General features: G+C 45.5%; 1 protein-coding gene across 1 annotated transcript in view; it reads left to right on the forward strand.

Annotated features, from left to right (window-relative positions):
* Nucleotides 1-25684, forward strand: part of LOC138516908 (dedicator of cytokinesis protein 2-like) — a 2920848-nt gene that overhangs the window by 859171 nt on the left and 2035993 nt on the right. Inside the window, exons 24-25 of the mRNA XM_069632364.1 lie at nt 10638-10708; nt 18210-18316. Of these exons, the coding sequence (XP_069488465.1) occupies nt 10638-10708; nt 18210-18316 (178 nt within the window). The remainder of the gene's footprint in view (nt 1-10637; nt 10709-18209; nt 18317-25684) is intronic.

The following is a 25684-nucleotide window of genomic DNA, read 5'->3' on the forward strand; positions in this document are numbered from 1 at the left end:
GGTGGTAAATGCAACAGAAATCCAGTAGGAGTCCCTTGGACTGCAAAACTTTGGAATTACTCTGCCATACCTCTCTCGTAATCCTGTCATAAACCCACCGGCCTATAACGGTAAATGATTTTGGCAGTAATTTGGTGGAATTACCACTGATTACTGTCATAGTCATAATGAGGTCGATCCCTCTTCTTTTTCCACTCCTAATGCTGTTCCATTCACACAGTGAGGTGGACACAGCTGCATGGCGGGCTTCCATGTGCTCACCTCCGGGTACCTTCTTGCTATGTAACAGGGGTCCTCATCTTGTTCATGCATGTACTGTCCACAATGCACAAGGGATCTATAAGTGCTCACAGCCAGAGCATAGGGGGACTAGCTAGAAGTTAGACCACTTGGAGAAAAGCAGCTGGGTTTGAACCTCTTTCCCAGTGATCTCCTTAAACTTGTTTTCAGCATTGTTCCTTTCGGTTTTGGTGGAGGCAGCAAATATCAGCATTGAATGGAATGCTTAAATGTGCGCAGTTCACTCTGCTCGTCGTGGATTTGGTTGATTCCAGAATATGTCATCATTAACTTGAATGGGTACTTTTATTAAATATAGTTGTATCTAGTTGAGCAATGCTAGTTACCTTTTAAAAAGCATTATCAAAGATTTCATTGCAGATGGAATAATTGGCCGTCTCACCTCTGGATGCTTGGATAATTCCAGCTAATTGCTCCAGTCCTGGAATTTCATTGTTTAACCAGTTGCATTCTGGAAGTTGTAGTTTGCTTCAAACAAATACATCAGGCTGCAGTCAGGAACGGGCGGCATGAGGGCCAGCATACGGGCTGTCCGCAATGACGCTAACATTATGCCTCTGCTCAGCACAGTTGGCTGGAGTATACCATGCAGTGCATTAATGGTGCTGCTAGAGTGTATCAATGCAGTCATTCCAAAGGCCAGGGCTTTGATGGCCACCGATGCCTTGCCCTACGGACATGAGCATTTGCCATCAGGCCGACAGCCCTTATGATTGCCATCATGTGAGTTCTGATATGGAATGGGTGTTGCAAGCCAAGTGCAAGGAAGTGGGGTCGTTGGCAACCATATGCTTATGGAAGTCACTTTCCACTTCACTAAAGAGGGCAGCCATAAGTGGTTGGTATGATCCTCATTACTGATGCTCTTCGGTAATTGTTGTTTTCTCGGAGTGGCAAATCATTTCATTTAATATTAGGACCCGGCGAGGGTTACTGAGATTGTAACAAGCAAGATCATTGGCCCTCGCTGGGTCGTTTGTTCCGCGCCCTGGCCGCTATTGAAAGGGAAAGGAGACCTTTATTCCCTTCTCCCCCTTCCATGGTGGCCTTCTTTTTTGTTTACTTTTTTCAATGGATGCCATGGAATGGGAGAAGGGACTACGTGTAGTCCCTTCACCCCCTTCCATTGCAGCATTTTGTTTGTTTACTTTTTTCTATAATTTTAAGGGTCGCCATGGAAAGGGAGAATGGACTACACATAGTCCCTTCTCCATCATCCCTGATGGCCATTTTGTTCTCTTTTTTTTCTCGAGTTGAGAAACGGTTTCAACACCATTTCACAACGCGAGAAAACATGCTATTAGTACCCCAGTTCGACGTGCTGGTGTATTAATAGCAATAGAACCCTCAGAGGGGGGCATTACCCAACCGGTAATGACCCCCCTCCTCGGGTTCCGTTGCTTAAGTATTGAATGGTTCATCTGATGCAGTATTTTAGATTCTGAACACTTGCAGTAGAGAGCTGTAGTGTAGAATCTTTGCTATTGTCCGTAGCAGTGTCAATCTGACTGAGATTTCAACCTGTCTCCTACTTATGCAATACTTGAATGCTTAAGTGCCAATCCTCCAAACCCCCAACACACCCCAAGCAAACAGGCAACTTGCATAGGCTCTGCCATTTTGTGTCTGCTTTCTGCATCCCAAGTCCTTTTTCCTCCACCACCGTACGAGAGGCACTACCCAGATTTAAGCACATTCATTAGGTTTGCTTATAGCAAAATGATCAAGGACACTTTGTGCTTGGCCGTACATTTGCATCCCAATTAATGCATTTTAGAATGTGGTGTGAACACCTTATTGAAACAAAGTCCAATTGATATTTCAAAGAACCTTATAAAAGGCTCCCCAGAGTTTCTATGCTTTCCTCCCACAGTTTTCTTAGCTATGATCCTCCAGGTCCATGCGTTACCATAGCATTGCCATTGTAGGTAGGCCCGTTATCAGTAACATTCAGTGTTGGTGGGCCATCGCTAGAAGACTCATCTATGGAGTTAGCAGCTGCAGGAAGCAGGTCTGAGCTCCCGTCATTGGTGACCTTCGGTGATGGTGGGCCATCGTTAGGAGACCCACCTAGGGAGTTAGCAGCTGCAGGAAGCAGGTCTGAGCTCCCGTCATTGGTGACCTTCTTTGATGGTGGACCATCGTTAGAAGACCCACCTAGGGAGTTAGCAGCTGCAGGAAGCAGGTCTGAGCTCCCGTCATTGGTGACCTTCGGTGTTGGTGGGCCATCGTTAGGAGACCCACCTAGGGAGTTAGCAGCTGCAGGAAGCAGGTCTGAGCTCCCATCATCAGTAACATTGCGTGTTGGTGGGCCATCGTTAGGAGACCCACCTAGGGAGTTACCAGCTGCAGGAAGCAGGTCTGAGCTCCCGTCATTGGTGACCTTCGATGATGGTGGGCCATCGCTCGAACACTCGTATTTTTATATTTATATTTTTATTATTTTACTTTTTATTGTGCATTTAGTTAATTACAAACTTTAAGCACATACATGCACAGAAAAAGAGGAAAAACAATACATTATTACATCAATAGCACCGTAATACAGCTTGAAAGAAAAAAAAAGAAAATATTATTTACAATTTTAAAATACATTCCAATGTGTGTAATATTACATTGCTAAAATATCAATGGGTTAAAGTGAGCAATGCATTCAGATCTCTTCAAAGCTCGTTTCCATATAGCGACATCTGCTGCAGTCAGTACTATTGATTCGGCCCCCAATGTCGTTGACCAAAATTGGTCATAAGGGTGCACTGAACGTTTGTAACCTAGCCAGAGTAGGCTTCCAGATAACACATGTCCAGCTCCGGACAAGCAGTTAATAAATGGAGGCTCGTCTTGACTTCTTTGTGACAAAGCCGCACGAGCAATCAATTAGTGGAGTGCTTTGCCATGCACCCGAATACTCCACGTTAGGGAGTTAATTTAAGCGTAGATACAATATAAAGCATCTTAGCTCAATAGCACGATATTTGGACATATGTAGGTGTATACAAAGGCAAACTCTGCTGTGAGTATTCTTAAAACCTGTTCTCACTATGTAATGTGTGTACATCTTTTACTCTATCCCACAGCTTCGATTTGTTTTTTATTATTATTTCGAAGTTGGGCATAGAGTCAAAAATGTCAGACTCAAGGTCCAATGCGGCTGAATATGCCATCGCCGTCAATTTTAATTCCATAACAAAAGAGTTTTTATCTGCAGTGTCAATTCGCTTGCCTAACAATCGCAATAAGCCAATTGAGGTTCGGTTTGTGTGCAGACCTTAAGTGCACAGCAGTGTTCTCTGTACGTACCACATAGTCATTAAAGGAGATAGACCAAATTCCAGCTTTAGTGCCTCAGCCGGCACCGAGTTTGGAAGATTTATAACTGCACAAAGCAATTTACCTCAAAATCTCTCAAGCCACTGTACGTGCTTACTAGGTAATACGGCGAGCGCATACAACATGCCAGGTACAATGCTGGTGCGGTACGTTTCTAGAAAGCCCACGACATTATAACCTCCATGATCCACTATGTCATTCTTTAGGACCAGCCATTTTTTCAAAATGTTTGCCGTAATCTTACCGCCATAATACAATAACGGTGGATTCAATCTCACTGGGAAACCCATTAAGTGCATGCCTTTATTCTTTCATGGGCATCGTCTTTCAATTTGCACGCATAGGGACCTTTCTCTGTAGGACTTTTAGTCAGACACCTAGTTTTGGTTTCGGACATGTCAATGATCATAACATTCTTCCTGGCGTATTTGACTAATGCATCTATCGTACGCTGCAGTCCGATTGGAGTCTGTTGTCTGTAGATGTGTAGATGTAAATGGGAGGCTAGTGTGGAGGGGAATAGGGGAGGGGAATGGCCATCCTGTTGGCGCACACTTCTGTGCGTCAAGACCGTTGGTTGTGCCTCAGTTGGGGCAGCAGGTGTTGTTTCAGGGGTTGCTGGTTCTGCCTCCATTGGGGCAGCAGGTGTTGCTGCAGGGGCAGGTGGCGTGTTCACTGGGCCTGTGCATTGCATGGTCGGTGCTGGTGTTGCCTTGACAGCGGTTTTGCGTGGCAGGGTTCCCCTCCTCTTTGTTGATGCCTGTGAGGTGCTTGCTCCACCTTGGTCGCTGTCAGATGACGTGCCTGTGGGGGTGAGATGGGCATGCCGTTAGTCACTTCTGTGCCATCCTGTGGCCTTGCAACATGCATTTCAAACAGCGTGTGATATACTGAATGTGCCTGGTGTTTACAGGTCACGCACTGCCAAACTGTATGGCACATATACAAAGAGTGTCCAGGTGCCACCAGCAAGATGGTGGTGGACATGGGTGGAGAAATTAGGAGATTTGGTCATACTAGACTTGTGTCATGGTTACCATGTAAATGTAGGGAACAATGTCCGGCAGGGGAGGGAGGAGTGAGGAGACCGGGATGGGAGGAGTTGGAGGGCAGGGGGAGAGAGCCACATGTTAATGGGAGCCAAAGGTGCAAGTGTAAAAGGTAAAAGGGGCAAGGGGACTACAGTGCGAAGTATGGGGTGGTCCAGATTCAGGATGATAGTCCAGGGCAGGGTGTCCGTGGGCCAGTGCTGGTAAGGGATGCTGGGGATGTCTGGGCGAGGATGAGCTGGCACCTGTGTGACTCATGGGGGACCAGGCCCCAGACAGCCTTGTGTATGAGGCAGAGGGCCATGCAATTGATCCTTGCTGTCACTGGGAGCCAGGGGAGTGATTCCAGGGCTGGAGGGAAGCAGTCTCAGTGCTTGAGGCCTAGGGGAGGTAAGAGGTAGATTGAGGTAGTGGCTGTTGCTATTGTCAAGCCTAGTGTGAACCAGAGCTCTGGAGACATTGGGCTTCGGGGGTAGGTGAGGTAAGGAAGGGTGGCTCTGAGGTGGTGGTGATGTAAGTTGGACCTCTTGCCATGGTCCGTGATGTGTGGAGACGAGGTGTGGGATGAGTGAAGGTGATACCAAGGTCTGTAGCATCTTTGGAGGATGTGGGGAGAGGGCCCATGGAGGGTGGCCAGAAAGTGGGTTGGTAAAAGGGCACAGGCCCCATAATGAGGGCATCTCAGTGTCGCTGGCATTAAGACAGGGATCGTCAGCAGAGCACGTTGCATGATTAGGAGTCAGACACTCATGTTTGAGAGAGATAGAGAGGAAGTAGGGGATGGAAGATTAAAAGTGAGCGGTGTGCCATCAGCATAGCCCTCGGATTGGTGTGGAATGGTGGTGATCGAGTGGGCCAGAGGGCTAAGGGATCTGTTTCGGAGCCATGACGATTAAATGGTGCCCTGAGGGATGCCACAGGTGGGGAGTGAGGTGGAGGTGAGGGAAGGGCACTATTGCATTTGCGGGTGTCGGTCTGACAGGTTGATGGTCAGTCATGCCAGGGCCAGGTCCGTCAGGACAGATTTGATGCATACAAGCATGTGAATGTATCATGGGGGGCATGTTGTTCATGGTGCATGCATGCCATCTTGGATGGTTTGTGCCTCGTGTATGTGTTGCTTCTCATGTCGTCAATGTCTGCACATGACCCGTACTCATGTGGGCATGTGTTTTTTGATATTTGGTGAGGCAATGTTTGGGAACCCTTGGCCAATGGCCATGGTCCGTTGGGCACTGTATGGGTTGGATGTGGTCTGGTGTCATACAGTCGGACAAGTTTCTGTGTGTTGTGCGCTATATTTGCATGTTTTCTGTGATTGTTTTGGTGTGTCATTTTGTACTCACCGCCCTCTCCAGATTTCCCTGCACCAGTCTCTGCCGCACCCACTCCCATAGTCCCGGGAGGAGAGCTCAGCAGCAACATGCTCACCTTGGAAGGAAGACGACACAAACCAACACAGGTTTGATCCCCGGGTCTGCGCTTAGAAACCTCTGGGTATTTAAGCGTGTTATAAATACGCAACTAAGATACAAAACAAAAAACAACTACGCAACTAAAAAACAAACTATTCCTGTAACAGCGCCTCAAAGCCCGTGGGCTGTGTGAGTGCTTTAAAAATGCAAATAAATACAATAAATAAATAAATAATCCCCTCAAGGTGCAGCATACTGCTGCATTTCTCCTCCCATGGCATGAGTTTAATTGGCAAAGTCATCCAATCGCCACTGGCCAGGCATTCCTTGTGGTGGGCCGACAGCAGGTTGTGGACTCTCATTCAGAGGTCATCCCACTGCTTATGGCAAATGTAATTGTGTGCAGGGTATGGGTCCCACTGCGGACTAATTCTTCACCAGCTCCTCTCAGATGTCATTTTTTTCTGAGTTGTGTACTGCGTCAGTATCCGTGGCAAACAGCTCTCCAGCATGTTTTTCAGTGCTGTCTGTCAGGATGATTAGTTCTAGCTCGGAAAAGCGTGGCTTCTGCTGCCGTCTTTCAGGGATCCGAGACGCCATGCCTACTAGTGAGATGCTGGTGTCTGAGTGTCCGGATGGCAACATGAACTGGGTATTGTTCGATGGATTGCGTTTTCTAAAATAGCTGTCCGAGAACTTCCAATTCTGGTGGTGACTTTGCTTCCAGTTCCAGTGTTTCTGTTGCCATTGTTTCCATGAGTGACATTCCGTAAACGGTGCAACAGGCATTATTGATGGCGGTGCCACGATTTGACCGGGCGATGACAGTGTTTCTGGCATGCCGGGCGCAACATTACCGGCATCCCGGAAGGAGCTTCAGCGATTTTGTGATGTGCCGGTGATTCTGTGTTTACGGTTGCTTTAAACGGTACCACTGGATTCACGGAATCATCAGCAAAGTACTGGCACACTTGAAATGTGTCCCATGATTTTGAAGAATGCTTATGGGAGTTCTATTTCAAACACTTCAATTGTTGGAAGGTTTAGACTTCTTGGTGCCAATTTTGGGGGTTTTCCTCAGGACTGTAGACCGGTGGAGTAGATTCTTGCTCGCGGAGGGGAGCAGAGCTCACGTGATGCTTTAATGATCAGCGTCAGCCCTACTCTTATGGAGACCCCAGGGGAGCTTCTCTATGCAGATATCAGAGAGGGGCCATTACTAACTAGTCATGATTCCACGCAGTTCTAGAGATGGAGGCTAATGGGCAGCAGATACTCTTGTCTACTGCAGCAGAAGAGACCCCTGAATGTAGACTCATACTGGAATATCATGTCGCCCATATCATCAGGCGCGGTACCAGATAATGCTTTAGTGCCCATGAGGTTCATGCTAAAAATAAATGAATACATGAGGCTTGATTTTCGTTAGATACGGAATGATTTCATATAGAAAGTTAATAGAACAACTCACTTGGGACTTATTTCTGAGCCACTGGACTTATTGTTTCAGGCACAATTTCATTATGATGTGTTGTTTGCTTTAACTAACAGTCAGCCATAGTTACACAACAAGGATCTGTGTTGTCAGAGCATCACCATCCGGAACTGCTCATTATTATTAATGATTAATATTAAAGAAGAGGGGTAAATACCAGTAAATACCCGGGGTAAAGGTAGTTTTCATGAATTCCGAAGAGTGGCAGGACAGAGACATATTTATACTGTTTTCCAAAACATTGTCCAGCCCCTCTCCAAACTAACAAGTTACATGCTAGAGTTTGTGCCTAGTTCACATGTCAAATATTACAATACTGTACAAGGGTTTAAACAAGTTTGCATGTCCATGAAGTTACAAGGATGCTGTAGGTTCTCTGATCTACGGTAAACCTTGTTCCAAGAATCCCTACAATACAGTTCAGCAAAAGCACACAATCTGAGTTTGTTCTTCATTGTATCGTTGTTTGTATGAGGATGAGGCTTGTGAGCGCAGACAACACTTGGATTGCAGTTCATACGAGTCACAAGTTTTCTTTACATATGACAAACAGTCTTCTCTCGGTCAGCCTAAACATTAACAGAACTCAAAGGTTGTTCGTCTCGGCTGCAAGTTGAAAACACAGTCCACCATTTTAGAACACAAAGCAGAAGACGAAATCAAAATGGCGGATGATTCTTAAAATGGCGGCGAAGTTGTACGAAAAGCGGAACATTTCAGATGCAGTTTTCTGTGCAACGCGAATGGGATTAGGCTAATATTCATAACAAGACGGTATTATACGAATACGGTTTAACACAAAGCAACAATTATGTTCCACATATACTTACAAAATATAGACTAAGCAAAACCATATGTGCATATGTGTCAAAATAATCCTGCATGCATGTATTCTAAAAAATAAAAACAAAACATAAACACATCTAACATTATTATTGCTACACATTGATTAATCGTCACAATCACTGTCCTTTCACCTCCCTATTCATCTATACCTCAGGCCCACATCTACATTGTGATTGAATGATAGATTATTTATAATGCACATAACACCCAGTGGTCTCTAAGCGCAGACCCGGGGATCGAACCTGTGTTGCTTCATGTCGTCTTGCTTCCATGGTGAACACGTTGCCACTGAGCACGTCAATTCTCCCGCGAATCATAACCTCTGGCATTGTTCTGGGAGTTTCTAATATATTTTTAATCCGATGTGGCATCACGGAATGGAACCAGATATGGGCGAATCAGTCTTGATGCCACCATCAATGCCTGAGTCCCGGCCAAGCATCTGCCCCTCTTTCATTGGTCCATAATGATCAGACACCATCTCCAACTTTAATGGTGTATTTTCTGACAGCTTCCACCAGATCTGGTGACCCCAATGCCCTCTACATGTGTAGAATTAGGTACCTTGCCAGATCACCCCTTCAGGCCGAGCTTGTCACGTGAAAACCTTGGCGAAAAACGGATATATTTTTGCGTCGGTAGAAATGTTACGGTTTTCTAATTGTTTTTTTAGAACAGCATTTTTAAAAAACAAAATAGAAGGGGTAGATGGATGTAAAAATGACACGGAAGAACCGGACTGAGGTGGTGGTTGCCCTTTTACATCTAATAACAATATATGTTTAAACACTTGCATTCATTGCTGTTGTACTGTGCTGATGTTTCCAGACAGATCTGGGAAAGAGCGTGGTTGTCCTAAAGTGACCTCGCTCATACCATTACAAGGAAGACTCATTTACATTGACATCTTTCCAAACAAAACTGGGTTTTAGCTTGAGCTTCCAAAAAACATACTCATGTGAAGATGTTCGATAGTTTGTTGATTCATTGTGTGCTTCATGCAGCAAGATTCCGTCTAAGCGCTTCTCGTGCCCGCTGTGAGGGCCTAGCGCTTGTGCTCTCCACTAGGCTCTGGGTGTGATAATAAGCATTGCCTTACCCCAGTCGGAATAATTGGACATTGCAGGATACCCACTTGATGAACTCATCCAATGTTTATTGACTTGCCACTCAAGGACGTCATTTCACCAAAATGCCAGGGGTAGCGGAAGTGACATCACATAACCCTTGACCTCTGATGACATCACAGGACGTAATGTTATTTGACCCCACTCAGAAGTGATATCACGGGAAGCGATGGAACACAACCTTTCACCCCTTGACAATACCGGACTTGGCATCACATAGCATTGTTCTCAAGTACACAACAAAAAATATGGTTACGATATAACTATACTGTGATATACATTTCATACAAGAATGGATCGCCATGTGTATCGCTAAAATCAGTGAGTATAGGCCCATATTACCAAATGACTGTGAATGCAAGCAGACGTCCAAGGCTAAACAATAATGGTGTGTTATTATATAGCACTTACGCTTAAGCGTTTCATATAGAACAAATATACATACGAAATTGCCCAAGCTGGTTTGATACTCATTAATCGTCCTCAGAAGGATGAAAGGCTGAGTTGATGTGTGTAAGAACAGACTACATCAGTGACTCACCCCTGAAGTGTGTCTGCAATAAACCTTTAATGAGTCTGGAAATTATTGTATAGAATTCCAGAAAAACTAATTATTTGATATTCCTGTTCTTTCTTATTTAGAGTCACTGCTGAAAGTTTTAGACTTGTGGAACCCCAGTTCCTCATTTTTTTTTTTTTAATAAGAGGCCTGAACAAGAAAGCCAGCCACTCCAGAATCACAGCCACATGGCGCTGGCAACAGCCCAGGAGCTTTTTTTTTTGCTTAGGGGTAGCAAGGGAGACCACAGTGGTAGCAAGGGAGACCTCAAGGGTCACAGTTGCGACCCCTCTCGACCCCTACATGACAGCCCTGCTGCCACTCACCTGCCTGAGTCCCATGCCTCCTTGGTTGAACGTCCTTACCTTCAGAAGAACTCTGAGGGCTTTCTTTTTCAATTAAAAGTTAACTCATATGTATTTCTGCTCTTGACTGTATAAACCCCCTTACCTAATGTTAGCATAGACGCCTAAAATGCAAACCTAACATCTAACTTGTATGTTTTATTCTTTGCAGGGGGCTGCTTTGAAATACATCCCTTCAGTGCTGGAAGACATGGTGGAGCTTTTTAACCCGGTTTTGCTCAGGTGAGTGAGTGATGTGGACATTACCTGCCTATGCATCTGAGGGACATGTATCCGTCAACACGCCCCCCAGTCCACTAGGTCCAGTCTGAAGTTCATATGGAATATATTCCCACACGTACTCGGGACGCAGCCCGGGAAACAAGACGTCTTAGTGTCCCAGGGCTATCATTTGTCTCGGGAGGAAAGCTCAGAGGCAACGGGATCGCCTTGGAAGCAAGACTACACGGAGCAACACAGATTTGATCCCCGAGTCCGCGCTTAGAAACCTCTTGGTATTAAACGTATTATAAATAACCTATCATATAATATCATTTCTCTTGACATAGTTGTGTGAGCCTCTATGGCATTTTTAGTGTGTGTAGTCTCAATTGGGTGAGTTTCCAACATCCATCTGTGTTCTAACCCTAGTTGTGTGAGTCACCCAGCTCTTTCCCTTTAGCTATACACTTATCGCAGCTTTTCCATTAACCTGGAGATGGCTGGAAGAGTCTCCCAGATCCATCGTTTCTCCAGACATTGATGAGATCCCCCGGCCTATTCCTTAACCCAGATATCGTTGGCCCGTCTCGGCGGTCTAGCTCTTGCCCTAGCCATGCCTGGGGAAGCTTTCCAGCTCCACCCCTTTCTTCTAGACATGCAGCATCATCATGCGGGTAGCAGAATTACTTCTAGTGCTTAGAGTCCTTCTTCATGAGTTACACAACCAACAGGAAGTAATACCTCCAGCATACGTATGGAGGGAAACCCTTCAAATATGGCTGAATTGCCTCCATTTCACAATGAGTTCCTATGAGACTCCAGAATGGGGAATAACCAAAACTCTTCATCAGGTGGAAATTCCACACTTGCAGATGTGGAATCTGTAATTACGCTTGGAGGAATTAGCACTGCTTGTACCTCCATGCATATAATTGCCTGGGCATAGTTGGATAAGTCGTCCAGGCCCATCCATGCACCTAGATATAGTTGGATACATGTACCAGGCCCATTGTTTTACCTAGGCATAGTTGGATAAGTCAAACAGACCCATCGCTGTACCTAGGCACAATTGGATAAGGATCCAAGATCAATCCCTTTATCTAGGTATAATCTGATGAGTCTCTGAGCAAGGCCCTTGCCTTTATTTAAGACGTAGCTGTGTGATGCTAGAACCAATAATCGGTGGCCGGTTTGGGCCTATGCATGTTCTTCCAGGCTCCTTAATCAATGCCTCTGCACATGTTTTTTGTTGTTTTATAATGAAACTGTATTTTGATTTTATTAGCAAAACATAGCGATACAGCACCAAGCATCTAATTGTGACAGGATACAGAGCAAAACTTCAAAGAAATTCAGCTAAATCAAACATTATTTCCCTCCGCTACCCAACACCCAAAACATCTAGCACATGGTCAACTCCTAACTTCAGTCCATCACCCACAACCAAGCATACTCCTCCCTAGGCATGAAGGACCTCCATTTCCACTAGCCTTTCTCAGGTTTTAGGGCACCTCCTATTCTTGTAAACCAACTTTTTGAGGCCCATGGACCTATTCATCCAATTCTCCTATGTATGAAAAGAGGGAATGTCTGTGTTTTGTTTTTAAATGCCTGTAATTATTTGTTCTGATGGGTTGTGTCCTCCCACAGATTCCTCATCTTGGGTAATGATTCTCCTGCTTTGCAGCTCTCAGAATAATTTTCACAGCTCGGGTTGTCGCCAGCACTGACGTTGATGGCCGTCTAGTCGAGGTCTCTGTGACCGGACGTGATGTTGATGCCTGTACAAATAGCACACTCAATGCCCCGTGACCTTAGTTTCTTTTTTCCAAATGCCCAGAATGCTACTAGGGAACCGCGCTTCAGAGGTTCACTGAAGCACTTATTTGTCTTCAAAATTCTGTCAGATTTTTGGTAGACTTTGTAAACATGTTTACTCCAAAATCACTTATCAATCCTTACAGGATTTGTCTGTGCTGCCTCAGTACCAGCCACATTGTGGTTAATTGCAGCTATTATCAGGTTATGACACCAAAGGCCATAAAGGAGAGAGTGTCCAAATTGGCCCTGCATTGATCATCTTCAAAGTGTCCAAGTACATCACCATTGAAGATTCGACCCACCAAAAAGAGTCCTGTTATCAATAAAATGCCTAAGAAGGAGATTTTTTTTTAACAAAGATCATAATCGATCCCACTCGAAGAGCGACTTTCATCATTATTATTCTTCCTCGTCAAACAAGAAGAGGGGGAGAAGGCAATTGTCGACTGACTCATTCCAGGAGAGACTGGTACAGTTTCGACATAAATCCGCCTCAGTGGCAAAGTGGGATGAGTTTTGCATCAAGATGGTCCAGGTCTTCAAAAAAGCAGACCCACCAGTTCTCTCTTCCACCGGGAAGAAGACCTCTTTACCCAACACTCCCGACAAAGTCAGCAGGGACTCTACCGACCAGCCACCTTGTGTGCTTAAGACCCTGAGACCGGTGAAATCCTCAATCCGACTGTCGATGCCATCGATGCCATCTTCGGCTGATGCGTACTTTGACGCTCCTTCTGCTCCATCAGTGCCATCGACATCACAGCCCAAACCCTCGAAGACAGTTGAGGATACCTCGAGTACAATCTTTCCAAAATCTACTTTTTGTCCTCTTTTATTCTTGGTGAGGATGACGTCCCGGTTCGCTTCAGGCTCAAATCCATGGGTCTTCCTCGACGTCCTGAGGAGTTCCAGACAAGGAAAAGAGGTTGTCCGATTTGGCTTTGGCCCTCCATCACGCAAGTGGCTTGGACATGGACACCTCTCCTGAAGTAGAATTTCCACAGGGAGATCCTAGAAAATTATGACTAAGGCAACAGACACAGAGTGTGACTTGACTGACGTTCTGGACAAGGGCACTTCCATTGAACCCGTTCTCCTATTGCAAAATGCCAACAAAAATCCTATCATAGAGCTATGGAAGACATCCTACTTGGGGCCAGCAGTCCACCAGGATTTTGCGAAGAAGTACAAACCAGCCCTATCTGACCTGGAATTCTTATCCAGATATCTGGCCCATGATAGTCTAGTAGTACAGGCTTCAACTGTGGGCAATAAAGCAAGCTCCTATGCATCCTTACCCCCTGACAGGGATGACAAGCGTTAATACGCATTAGCAAAAAAGGTTTTTGCCTCTGGCAGTAAAGCGCTTAAGGCAGTTTATGTTGCATGTGCACTGTCAAAGTACACACGCTCCCTTTGGTCTGTGATAGCTGAAGCAGCCAAACATATTGCAGAATCTGAGATGAGGAATGGTTTCCTTAACATAGTGGAGGATGGCAAGGAAGCAATGTGTCAATCCCTGCAGTCAGGACTCGACATGGCCGATTGTGTTGGGAGATCAATGGCAGCAAGTTCTGTCATGCAAAGATTCTCATTGCTGAGAAAATCAGGATTTGAACAGGATGTCCAAGCAAAGCTGGTTGACATGCCTTTTGATGGCTTCCATCTCTTTGGCAAAAATATTGATGACAGCCTCAAGACATTTCAGGCATTCAAGGCTGCAGCAATATCCTCAGGGGTGGCAATTAGGCATCCTGCCCAACCTTCTACTCAATGGAAGGGAAAACCCTTTTGCTTCTACAATTACAGACAAAACAGCAAACAGCCGCCAGGGAGAAGGCCAGAGATGTTTCTTTTGACCTTCCACATGTAGATGAGGTAGGACACGGACCACTTGCGCATCTGTCCCTTCCAGTGTGGCTTTCTCTGCAAAACCTCTTTAGGGACCTCTGCCAAACTACACCGGTAGGCGGCGATCTGCCACACCATTCACAAGAATGATGCAACATTACTAGGGATGCATGAGTACTTCAGACAGTCTTCCACTGTTACTGCCACCCATTTTTGAAGTGCCCACCAAATTACTCGCCTCGCTGGTCAGCCCACCCACTTTTCCAGACCCACTGCTCATGCATGAGGTTCCCTCTCTTTTGGAGAGTTGGTACCTACTCAGGCAAGGAACAGAGGGTGGTACCGCCACCATTTGTTGGTACCAAAGAAAGACAGAGGACTGCCACTTTTCTTGCATCTGAGGTGCTCGAACAAGCTCCTCAAGATAGACAAATTCAAGATGGTAACACTTTTGATGATCCTCCAGGCCCTAGAAAATCTGGATTGGATGGTGTGGGTCATTTGACTTTCCGGATGCTTACTTCCATGTGCAAATCAATCAAAGGCACAGGAAGTACCTGAGGTTCTTCATAGGCAACACTCACTACCAGTTTCGAGTTCTACCTTTGAGGCTTACCCCCACCCTCGGGGTTTTACCTAGCTGTTGGCGGTGGTGGCAACCACTCTCAGGAAAGGGGGGATTCATGTATTTTCACGTATTTTCCTATGGGGACAGTTGATTAATTAGGGCACTGTCTCCGACTAAAGTCTGGATCATCTCAATTTCACCTGCCATCTCTTCCACAAGCTGGGCTTCTCCTTCAATTTAAAGAAGTCTCAGCTGACATCTTCGCAAACGCTGCAGTACATTGTAGCAGTCCTTGGTTCTCGCTGGGGCAAGGCTTTTTTTCGCTCTTGAGTAAAGGGTCCTACAAATCCTGCAGATTGTAACTAAATTCCAGAACGCCCAATACCGGCCAGCCCTAGTCTTCCTATGGTTCCTCTGCCTCATGGCATCCTGCATTTTTCTGGTGCTGAAAGCTCGACTGAGAATGTGATGGCTCCCATGGGCCCTTATATCTAAGTGGTTGCGGTTCTCTGGCAGTATGATGGACTTGATTCAAGTCCTGAACAGAATTGCGTAGTATCTCCTGTGTTGAACAGAGAACGTGATGGCGGGTGAACCATTTTGGCAACCGTGACCAGAGTGGATCATGGTGACAGATAATAATAATAATAATAATAATAATAATAATAATAATAATAATAATAATAATAATAATAATAATAATAATTTATTATTCCATCTCTGAAAAGCTGGGGCGCTCACTGAATGAGCTGACAGTGAGTGGGAGGTGGTCCCCGGCGGTCACAAAACGTGACATAGACATGTTGGCATTAAGGACGATCATACAGGGGAAGACTGTCCCGAGCACATGGACAAAGCAGTGGCCATGCACTGCATCAACAGGACAGGTGGTGTAGGGTCTCTCTCCCTATGCAGAAAGGCGATACAGCTCTGCTTCTGGGCATTACAGAACAGGATCTTCCTTATGGCAATTCACCTAGCTGAGAAAGGGGAGAAGATGGCGGACGCTCTGAGCAGGCAAGGTTCGGTCTCCCAAGACTGGGAGTTGTGTAAGGAAGTTCATCTACAGATCTTCTCCCTCCAGGGAAGGTCCCCAGAAGGAGCACTGGAGGACGCATTGGTGGTGGACTGGAAGTTCTAGCCCTTTTATGTGTTTCCACTGATTCCATCATCCCTCAAGTAATCAGGAGGTTGAAGAGGTACGAAATGACCACGATCCTAATTGCCCCAGACTGGGCCAGGAGAACATGTTACTTGGACCTTCTTAACAGGGCCATCTCCACATCAATTTCTCTGGAGGCCAAACTTTCTATCTCAGGAGAGGGGGCTGGTTCTTCACCCGAGCATACACACTCTGAACCTGCATGCTTGGTTTCTGAAAGGCTATGGTAAAGGGATTGAGACCTTCCAGAATACGTGATGGAGGTGATGCTTTAAGCCAGAAGGCCAGCTACTAAAGCCCTATACTTCTGCCATTGGAAGAAATGCTGAAGCTATTGCAGAGCATAGGGTGTGGATCCTTTCATATGTGAGACCTCGAGTATTCTCCTTCCTCCTTTATTTGGCAAGACAGGCCCTTCAGGCCGCCACCATCAGGGGCTATTAAGCAGCTATTTCTATTTTCAAGCACATGCCAGAACAAGGGTCATACTTCTTGATCCTCCTGGTTGTTGCATTATTAAAAGACATGACTAACATTTTCCCACCAACACCTTTCATGGTACCGGCATGGGATTAACTTTTCTTATGGCTTCCCAATTTGAGCCATTACGTTTTGTGTCCTCTGAGGCTAATATCTTGGAAGACGATATTTTTGCTCACCGTTCACTCATCTCAGAGGGAAAGTGAATTTCAGGTCATGTCCTGTAAATCACCTTTTACCGTCATTTCCAACGACAAGATGACTCCTAGAGTGCACCCTTCGTTCCTTCCAAGGTCGCATCGGAGTTTCACCTGATGCAGATAAACTGACTGCCAGCCTTCTATCCTTCTCCTCATCCATCTAAGGATGAAGAAAGACTGCAGAGGTTTGACCCCAGTAGAGTTTTTACAACACCAGAACAAGACAATTCAGGCTGGAAGACCAGCTGTTTATTGGATATACCGTCCCAAAAACGGGTAAAGGAATAACAAAGCAAACCATCTAGTGCTTTGTGCATCTGAATGCTACACCAGAGCAGGCAAGGATATCCCTGAAGGCTTCAGGGCACATTCCATTACAGCTGTGGCAGCTTTCTCTGCTCTCCAAAGAGGGGTTACCTATAAAGGATATCTGTCAGGCCTCAACGTGGTCCTCCAAACACCTGTTTGCAAAACACTACTGCCTAGACAGACTATCCGCAAATAAGTCCTGTTTAGGCAGGCTTTCCCCCAACAAACGGTGACATAATCACTGAGGAGGTGCTCCTCAGTCATCTGCAACGGTCTTACTGCTATGGGAGTCTATCTAACATGAGGGATCCGTGCGAGGACACAATCCATTAGAAGAACACATTACTTACCCTTGGTAATGTTCTTTCTACTGGATGTTCCTCCTACAGATTCCTTATCGCCCTCTCAGCCCACCCCGCGGTTACAGAGGTCTCTAATCAATCACGCAATGACTCTTCTTAAAAACCTTTTTCGTCTCAAAATCCCTAACCCAGTTGCGCAGTGGGAAATAATGATAACCGATGTCACGGGGCGCCGAGCCGCTATTTAAACCTGCATCAATGTCACATCTATTTACTAAGAGAAATGACCTCCTGTTGGGTTTGCCGGTCCAGAAACAAGACTGCTGATAAGCTCACTGGCACCCTTTATTCCGGATCGGCAAACTCTTAGTCTGCCTGCCGTGGCCGCTGTGTTCATCAGATTTTACCCTGCCGGGTGCAGCGGCCATGGTAGGCAGACTTCTCACTGAAGCACTGGCAACGTTAACAATGGTGCCAGCGCTTCCGAGTCCCCACTCCTATATAGGGACTTTCATTTTCCCGGCGACTGAATTCCCGGGCCGCCAGAGTTGTAATCTTCTGGTGGCACCGGGAAGTCGAGTAAAATATTACGAGTCCGGCAGCAGCCCACCGGTAACACCGGCAGGGTTACCGCCGGACTCGTAATGAGCCCCATGACTCAGCTGCCATCGATGACCGCGTGCATGATGCCCACTGCTGGAAAAAAGTGTCAGAGAGCTCAACATCTGGAGAATTAATATCTAAGATGAGGAATCCGGGGGAGGAGCATCCAGTAGAAAGAACATTACCAGGGGTAAGTCATTTGTTCTTCTCTGGGTTGCTCGTCTAGCAAACTGTTACGCAACTTCATTGGGAACCTTCTGCCACAACGCCTGTTGAAACAGAAGCTGCAGTCTATGAAGGCCATCGTGGACACCACGCTCTTTAAGAAACACGGTAAGAAGTCTTTGACTTTCTCTGCTTTCTTGGTCAAAACTGACTGTTGTATAGTGAGAGTAATATTGTATGTCTGAGTGAGTGCATTATGAATAACAATTTTGAGGATTTGCAGGGTTATGTTCTAAGAAACAACAAAGACTTTTAGCGATTTTGTAACTCCACACTATGCATGTTGTGTTTGGTCCTAGCAAAACCAAATAAAAATTTTTGAAAATTGCGACATGTAAGTTATCTTTGGTAAAAGTACACTATGAGAGTGAGTGATTGTGTCTGCGAAGTACAATATAAGAGTGAGTGACTGTGACTGTACCAAATATAAAGAGTGATTAGTGTAGTTATGTCAGCAAATAGGGAAAGTCGTGCACCCGCAAATAGGAATGTTGAGGTCGTGTCTAACCCAAAAAGAGACACTGGGGACCAGATTAGTTCTTAGTGGTCAATAGGGGGGGTTCATACCCTGAAGTAGTGGTAATGGGGAAGTCACTCTGGCTGCCATCCTTTACAAGAGGGAGTTTTCCTTAGTGGTTAAAGGGGAGGTCATACCTCGGGAAGAAAAGGTTGTGTTGGTGAGGTCATGCCTTGAAAAAGGATGGTGAGGTCACACCTACAACCATCTATCAGTTTTGGGAAGTAGTAGTTTCCCAAATGCACTCTGAGAGGCCACGCCTCGAACAATTTGTGATGGTGAGGTTGTGCCTGTTGCCATCCAGTAGTAAGGGAGTGTTCCCTAACGGAAAAAGAGGGTCATGCCTGGAAAACGTGGTGATGGTAGGTCATGCCTGGAACCATCCATCAGTTGTGGGAGTAGAAGTTTCCCAAAGGTAGAGTGAGAGGACACGGCGCTAACAAGTGTGATGGGGAGGTCGTGCCTGCTACCCTCTATCAATGGTGGGATAGTGACTTCCAGGTGATAAAGTGGGGTCAACCCCATAAGTTTTTTAAAGACAGCACACTCTCTCCAAAGGTGCAATGTTTGGTGTGAGAATGTATATGTTGTGTATCCGTATGAAAGGGAGATGTGTTTTGATGTGTTGTTGTGTGTGTGTTTGTTGTAAGGGAAGGAGATGTGTTGTATAGTGCTTGTCAGGCTGTGCATGAGCTGAGAGAATCTTAGAGTGCTAAAATGTAATGTTAGTGTGTGAGTGTACGTTAGGGTTCTGCCCAGTGCCTGTTGATGTGAGTTGAGCCTGGGTGATGGGATCAAGTGGTTCTATGCTTAACAGCTTGTTGTAACGTGTAATAAAGCTCATGTTAAGAAGCTTCAGAAGACTACAGAAGTTACCCTATTTCACTGACCGAGCTCCGTGTGCTCCACCACAAATCATTATACATGTATTTGGGCCTATTATGTGCCACTAGTGCAGAGTCAGTGCTAAAACCTAGCTGCATTAGAGGTTCACCAACCTCTTTCAGGATGGCAGCCCCAAAGATTTGAACAAGAAACCTTTGTCACATTGTCCGTTCACACATTTACTTAATTAGTACACAGTGGTGGTGTGGTTGTGAACTCTCAGCCACTCAGGATGCTCAGAATGGGCGTTTTATCACATGTTAAAACCCCCGCTCCAAGCCTCCTCAGAGTTGGAGGCTGCCATCTTCCACCACTGTCACAGAGGTAAGGACACCCTTGTGTTGCCCCTCGTCCCCTTGCCCCTCCCCCCTTTTCCGCATATTTAGCTTCCCCCACCCCTGTGCCACTTGCCGGGCGCTCCCTTGTCCCTGGTTGGTACTGGGACCACTAGTGTTCCCGGCGCATCCCTGATGCAGCAATAGCCACGATGGAAAGAGAAAAAAGACTGTGTGCAGTTCCCTTCTCTTTGATCCATAGTGAACATCCTTTGCAGATTTATTTCAAGTTCAGAAACAGCAAACATGCTGTTTCACAACTTATGAAAAAACACTAGTAGTATCCTGGTACAATGTGCCGGGATAGTAATAGCAAGAAAGCCCTCCAGGACAATTCCGAGACAGGTAATGCTTTACCTGGCCCAGTAATTACGCTGCTCATTGGGGTTTATTGCTTAAATATAAACAGCAAATCCGGTACAAAACATGGGATGTGGATGTATGAGTAATCAAATCCTATGAACCGGTGGGTCCTTTTAAACAAGGTAGCACTCTATGGGATGGATGGGAATGCAGAAGTTAATCAAACATCAATGATAAGACCGACTCAGGAAGTTGCCAAATAGTTTGCTGTTTTTATTAACAATTATCTAAAACAGGGAGTACACCGGACATCAACAGACATCTCATAGCATATCTCTCAGCGATTTACATAAAAAATGCACTTTTTATACAAAAAACCCATCATCACTGACATCACACTACATGGCAAAATAAGCAACATAAGCGGGATTGTTGTAGAACAACGGGGAACATCTAGATATGGGGGATGGAATTGTGATTGGGTCTCTACAGTCAGGTGGACAACTATGCCCACCCCTAGTGCAAGTCATCTTCAGTGTCATAAATTTCCCAACGTTTCATTGGGTCTCAAACTATAGGTCTCTTGGATACGTGTCCCTCTACAATTGGTTGGCACGCTTGTTCTGGTTTCACCATCACCATCTTGTAGCCAATGCTGTATTTTACTTTTATGGACTTCATTGGTTCACGGTGCGTCACCCTTTCTCAACTCTCATGCTGGACTTCCTTTGAATCTTGTACTCATGGTGGCCCTGAATCATGCTGTTCCCATCTTCATCTTGTATCCTGGCCTGCAACATTATGTGTTACTACTGACTTCTGCAATTGTATTTGCTCCCCCCTCTTGCTTCTCCACTCTTTTTGACTGCTTACTCTCTGTTCTCTCCTCCTCTTCCTTTCTCTCTTTTCCTATCTCCTCCCCTCCTCCCCTTACTTTCTTCTCTTCACTTACTGTATCAGAATTGTCCCTGGACCTAGTATGATAGCAACCGCGTCTGTCGCTCCCCCATCCCCTTGCTGTTCCCCCCTCCTCCCTCCAGCACTATCTGAAACGTTGTCAGGCCTAGTATGATAGTCGCTGGTTTTGTTCCTCCCCTCCCTTTCTGCACCCCTCTCCCTCACCTTTTGTTTTTCTCCGGCTCTACCAGAAATGTCGTCAGGCCTAGTACGGTAGTCGCCTCTCTGTTTCCATTTCCTTCCCACTCTCCCCCTTCCTTCCTTATCTATGTCTTAGCACTTGCACTATCTGAAATGTCGTCAGGCCGAGTACGATAGTTAATTTCACATCCTTACTGTTCAAGGCCTGTAAGAATGTCATTGATTTTCCCTTGTTCCCTCCCTTGCCTTGGAGCGCTTTGAAACACTTTGTGTATAGGCGCAATATAAATAAACAATCATATCATATCATATCATACCCTTCTGGAATATTCCACTGACTAGCAGCCCGCAAGCTGGTACTTCAAGAGCTGGGGGTTGGACTTGACCATGCCTCCCCACCCAATGAGCCCATCATCCATCATCACTCAAGCTGTCTGCCAATACAATAGTCTTTGAACTTGGCCTTGCGAGTATCACTGCTCCTGGAAATGGAAGGGAGTGTGAGCATACCTTTATCTTCTCGGCATAGTATGCCCAAGTCTATTTCCATCTCGACCATGTGACAGGAGACTAAGTTTTGAGCTCCGTCTTCTCATTTAATACTATTAAAGTGAATACAGTTTGGTACTCATTGGCGTTTCGCTGTACCTTAACAGGAGATCGCCTCGGCTCTCACGTTCATTGTATCTTTCCATGATAGATAACCAGATTCTTGGCTGCTTCACCCTTTGACACTGGGCCAGACAAGCCAGACAAGCCTTCTCGATTCTTCCTCGATTCTTCCTCGATTCTTCCTCCATACCCAGCCATTCTTATTCTACTGAACCACACTTTCAGTCCTTTTCCTGATGAGATCTGCAGAGGAGGTCCCAAATGCAGCACGCACTCCAAACATCCATTTTAAAGTACCAGGAACTTTCACACCGAGATATGTGATGTATGATCAGCAAAGCCACAGTGGGGCTCTGTCCAGTACCTATCAGAAGAACAATGCCTATTGAAGTACCAGTACCGAGGAAGCCATGCACAGTAAGGCACCCATTGAGAAAGCCATATCAACACATGAGACGAACTCAAGATCGCCTAAGTACAGTCACTGAAGAAACCAAAAAGGTCCTAATGGAAGACGAATGGTGACGTCACGAGAACCTGGACTGACTCACCTATAGAAGAAATGACGACCAGAGAATGACATAAAGAGACGAAAGGCCATGCATAAGGATATCGTGAACTTAGAGTGTGAAGGTGATGTCAAATGAAAGAGATTTAAGCTGTAAGCAAGGCAAAGATATTTTTCCAGTTTACACGTGTAGATATGCTTTGAACCACAAGAAAGCTAAGAGAATCGTGCAGCTTGCTATGCTTAGTAGAGGGATTTATACATGTATAGAATGTACATAATGTAATTACTGTATACAATTTATGTTACCAACAACCTGTAATATGCAACCTGTTACCAAATTCTAAGCATGCTTGTTATTCTGTGCGCCCAGCTACCCAAGGGTTTTCTGGCGCCCTATAAATAAACAAACAAACAAACAAACAGGGATAATGCGGCAAGCACCACATACATATCTACCTCAAATAAAGCACTTTATATGAAGTATACTTCCACTTTGCACAAAAAGCAGAATCAACAATAATTTCTAAGGCCGTTTGAGAAAGGTTTTTGCATTCAACGACATCAGGAGCTGGGCCTCAGAAACAAAACTCAGCAGAGGCAACTTGTGCCTAGGGAACCAACGTTGTATTCATCAAAATGAACGAGCAGTAGCTACAATTAACTGAAGCAAGGACCAGAATATACTGCTTTGAAGGGGCAAGATGAGAAGGCGATAGCAGGTGGTGGGTGAACATAAAATCAAATACACAAATTGTTGAAGGAAAGGCAAATCCACAGTGTCTGAATCACGTGACCAGCCGAACGAACAGAAGCAAGACCTCCACACCTACTCATGGCTGTGAGCCAGGAGAAGATATCTAGGCAGAAGATGCAGTCTCGAGGCCAACCACAGCGAAATAATTGACACATAGCCACTAAAGTGATGATTGATTGAAGGAAGGCCGGGTGAGTTGAGGGGCACCCTGCACCTGGCCGACCATTCTACGTGCTGCTAAGCAAAGTGAAAAAGTATGCATGGGATTGGTGCCAACCCAATCACAGTGGCCCAAGTAATCTAGGGTCCTATAGTTAAGTAGAACCAATGGTACGTCGTACTTGTAGTGACGTCTGCAGTAATCATTTTTGAAGGAAATGCTTAGATGCCCACCTGACAGTGTTTTCCCAATCCCCTCACTCCGTTGCCATATACAGATATAGTACCTATAGTAAAGTTACCTTTTCCTAACCAATAGAATTGCATTGCAACTTTTTAGTGTTACATGTCGATGATGATGAGTTTTCAGTATAAATGCTATCATTTTTATGAAGTTCGTAGGAGTTGAAGCGAGAAGGAAGATCGCACCATTGCTGATATTCATAACTCCCCGTTTTTTGTACTTGTCATTAAACGGACTCCCTTTGCCAAACCGTTGAGTTGTCATTATTGATTGGTGTTGGAGTAATGAATCTGCACTCCATCCATCTCACGGGTGCCGCTATCTTGTCTTAAAGTGCTTCGGAGCACACCCCGGCTCTATGGGCCGGTTGGGCGTCTCGGAGCACACTTGGTAGCAGAAAATGATGGTTATCGATTATCGATTAGACAAAGACACCATTGACTGTCGACATAAAGTAACTCTAGGTCCTCGGCAATATCATAAGTCCTTTGCCATTTGGCTGAGTAGACTGTGAAGCTCCCCGTAGACAGTGGTAGAATAAAAATAAAAATCTTTAGAACAAGGTCTGAAGGGACCCGTATTACCCACATAACCCCTTCCCACTCCTATGGGCAGCTGAGCGGGAGAAAAGCTGGAGAAGGCGGTGACAAAGGTGGTGATCCCGAGGATCCACAGAGGAAACATGCGAACAGTGAGTGAAAAAGACTAATGCTTTGGCAAAAAGTGCATGCCTTAGAGCAAGTGAGGGAAAAGGTAACGGAGGGAGGAGGGAAAAATAAAATGCAGTCAGAAGTAGAGAAGAATGTTTATATATATATATATATGGGGAAGGGAATGATGACTCAAGAATAATTAAGTAGGGAAGATATACCGGGGAGGACATCCGAGAAGAGAGAGGGTCCCGTGGAGAACACCCGAGAAGATAGAGGATCTGCCTTGTTCCTACGCTTTTTATACAAGTAGCTAGAAGAAACTTGTATCCAGAGTCCCAAATAAAGGGGAACGAATAGGCCACCAAAGCGATTAAAGGTGCCGTGAAAGGTATAAGTTTAAACTCCATGACCCTCATTACGATACTGGCGCTAAACGATGGCGCTATTAGCACCATGGTTGGTGCCGGTATCGTAACGTGTCCACCATGGTGAAATGGGGAAATAGCACCCCATTACAAGGTTGGCGGGGCAGTATTTCCCCATGGCCCTTCCCCATTCCCATTTTTGCCCCATAGGGCATAATGGGAATGGCAAAGGCGCTAAGTACGGTACCGCAAATTGCGGTACCATACTTACCGCGAAGGTCCCTTTGCGGGTCCCTACTTTAACGGCTGGTCTAGATCAGCCGTTGAAGTCGGGTCCCACAAAGGGACCTCGTAATTAGGCGCTAATGGGTTAACGGCGCCGCAGCCTTTTACAGCGCCGTTAACCCATTAGCACCAGGGTCGTAATGAGGCCCCATGTCTGGGTAATTTTAGAGGCAGAAATACATGTGACCAGCTGGAGTTCGTCTAGTCTGTTAACGTTTGTCTTATGTGTTGATTGTTGTGACGTCATAGGACAGAAATTTTCCTACGAGGAACTAGCATAAAAACTGTGCGATTGGATATTTGGCAGGTTGTAGAAAGTAACCTAATGGTTATTGAGTAAAATAGAAGAGATAACATTTTGTGGAAGAATCGGGATTGGAGCTTGCAGTGATTGATGCTCGCTCATATTGTTGGAATTGTTCAAGTCATGTAAAACATTGACCAGTTGTATATATAAGGGAAAGGGAACAGATTTAAGCATGGATGACATAACTCCATTGGCACACATGTGCACACAGTTGCCGAAACATGCACCTAAGCTGAAGAAATACAGTGCAGAATGGGTTAAAGGAACCGCCCACAAAATGTTTATGCCATGGCCACAGGGTGGGTCCTTATCTAAAGCAGTTTTGCAACATATGACGACATACTCGCACGCTACATACATGGGCAAAAAGTTAGACAAACGCTTAGCTAGTCTAGAATTGTGGAAAATCTATCAACAAGACAAGGAAGAGGAACCGCCATCAGACTGG

This window comes from Ambystoma mexicanum, chromosome 6q (genome assembly GCF_040938575.1).
Source record: "Ambystoma mexicanum isolate Mex_15411 chromosome 6q, UKY_AmexF1_1, whole genome shotgun sequence".
Taxonomy (NCBI): Eukaryota; Metazoa; Chordata; class Amphibia; order Caudata; family Ambystomatidae; genus Ambystoma; species Ambystoma mexicanum.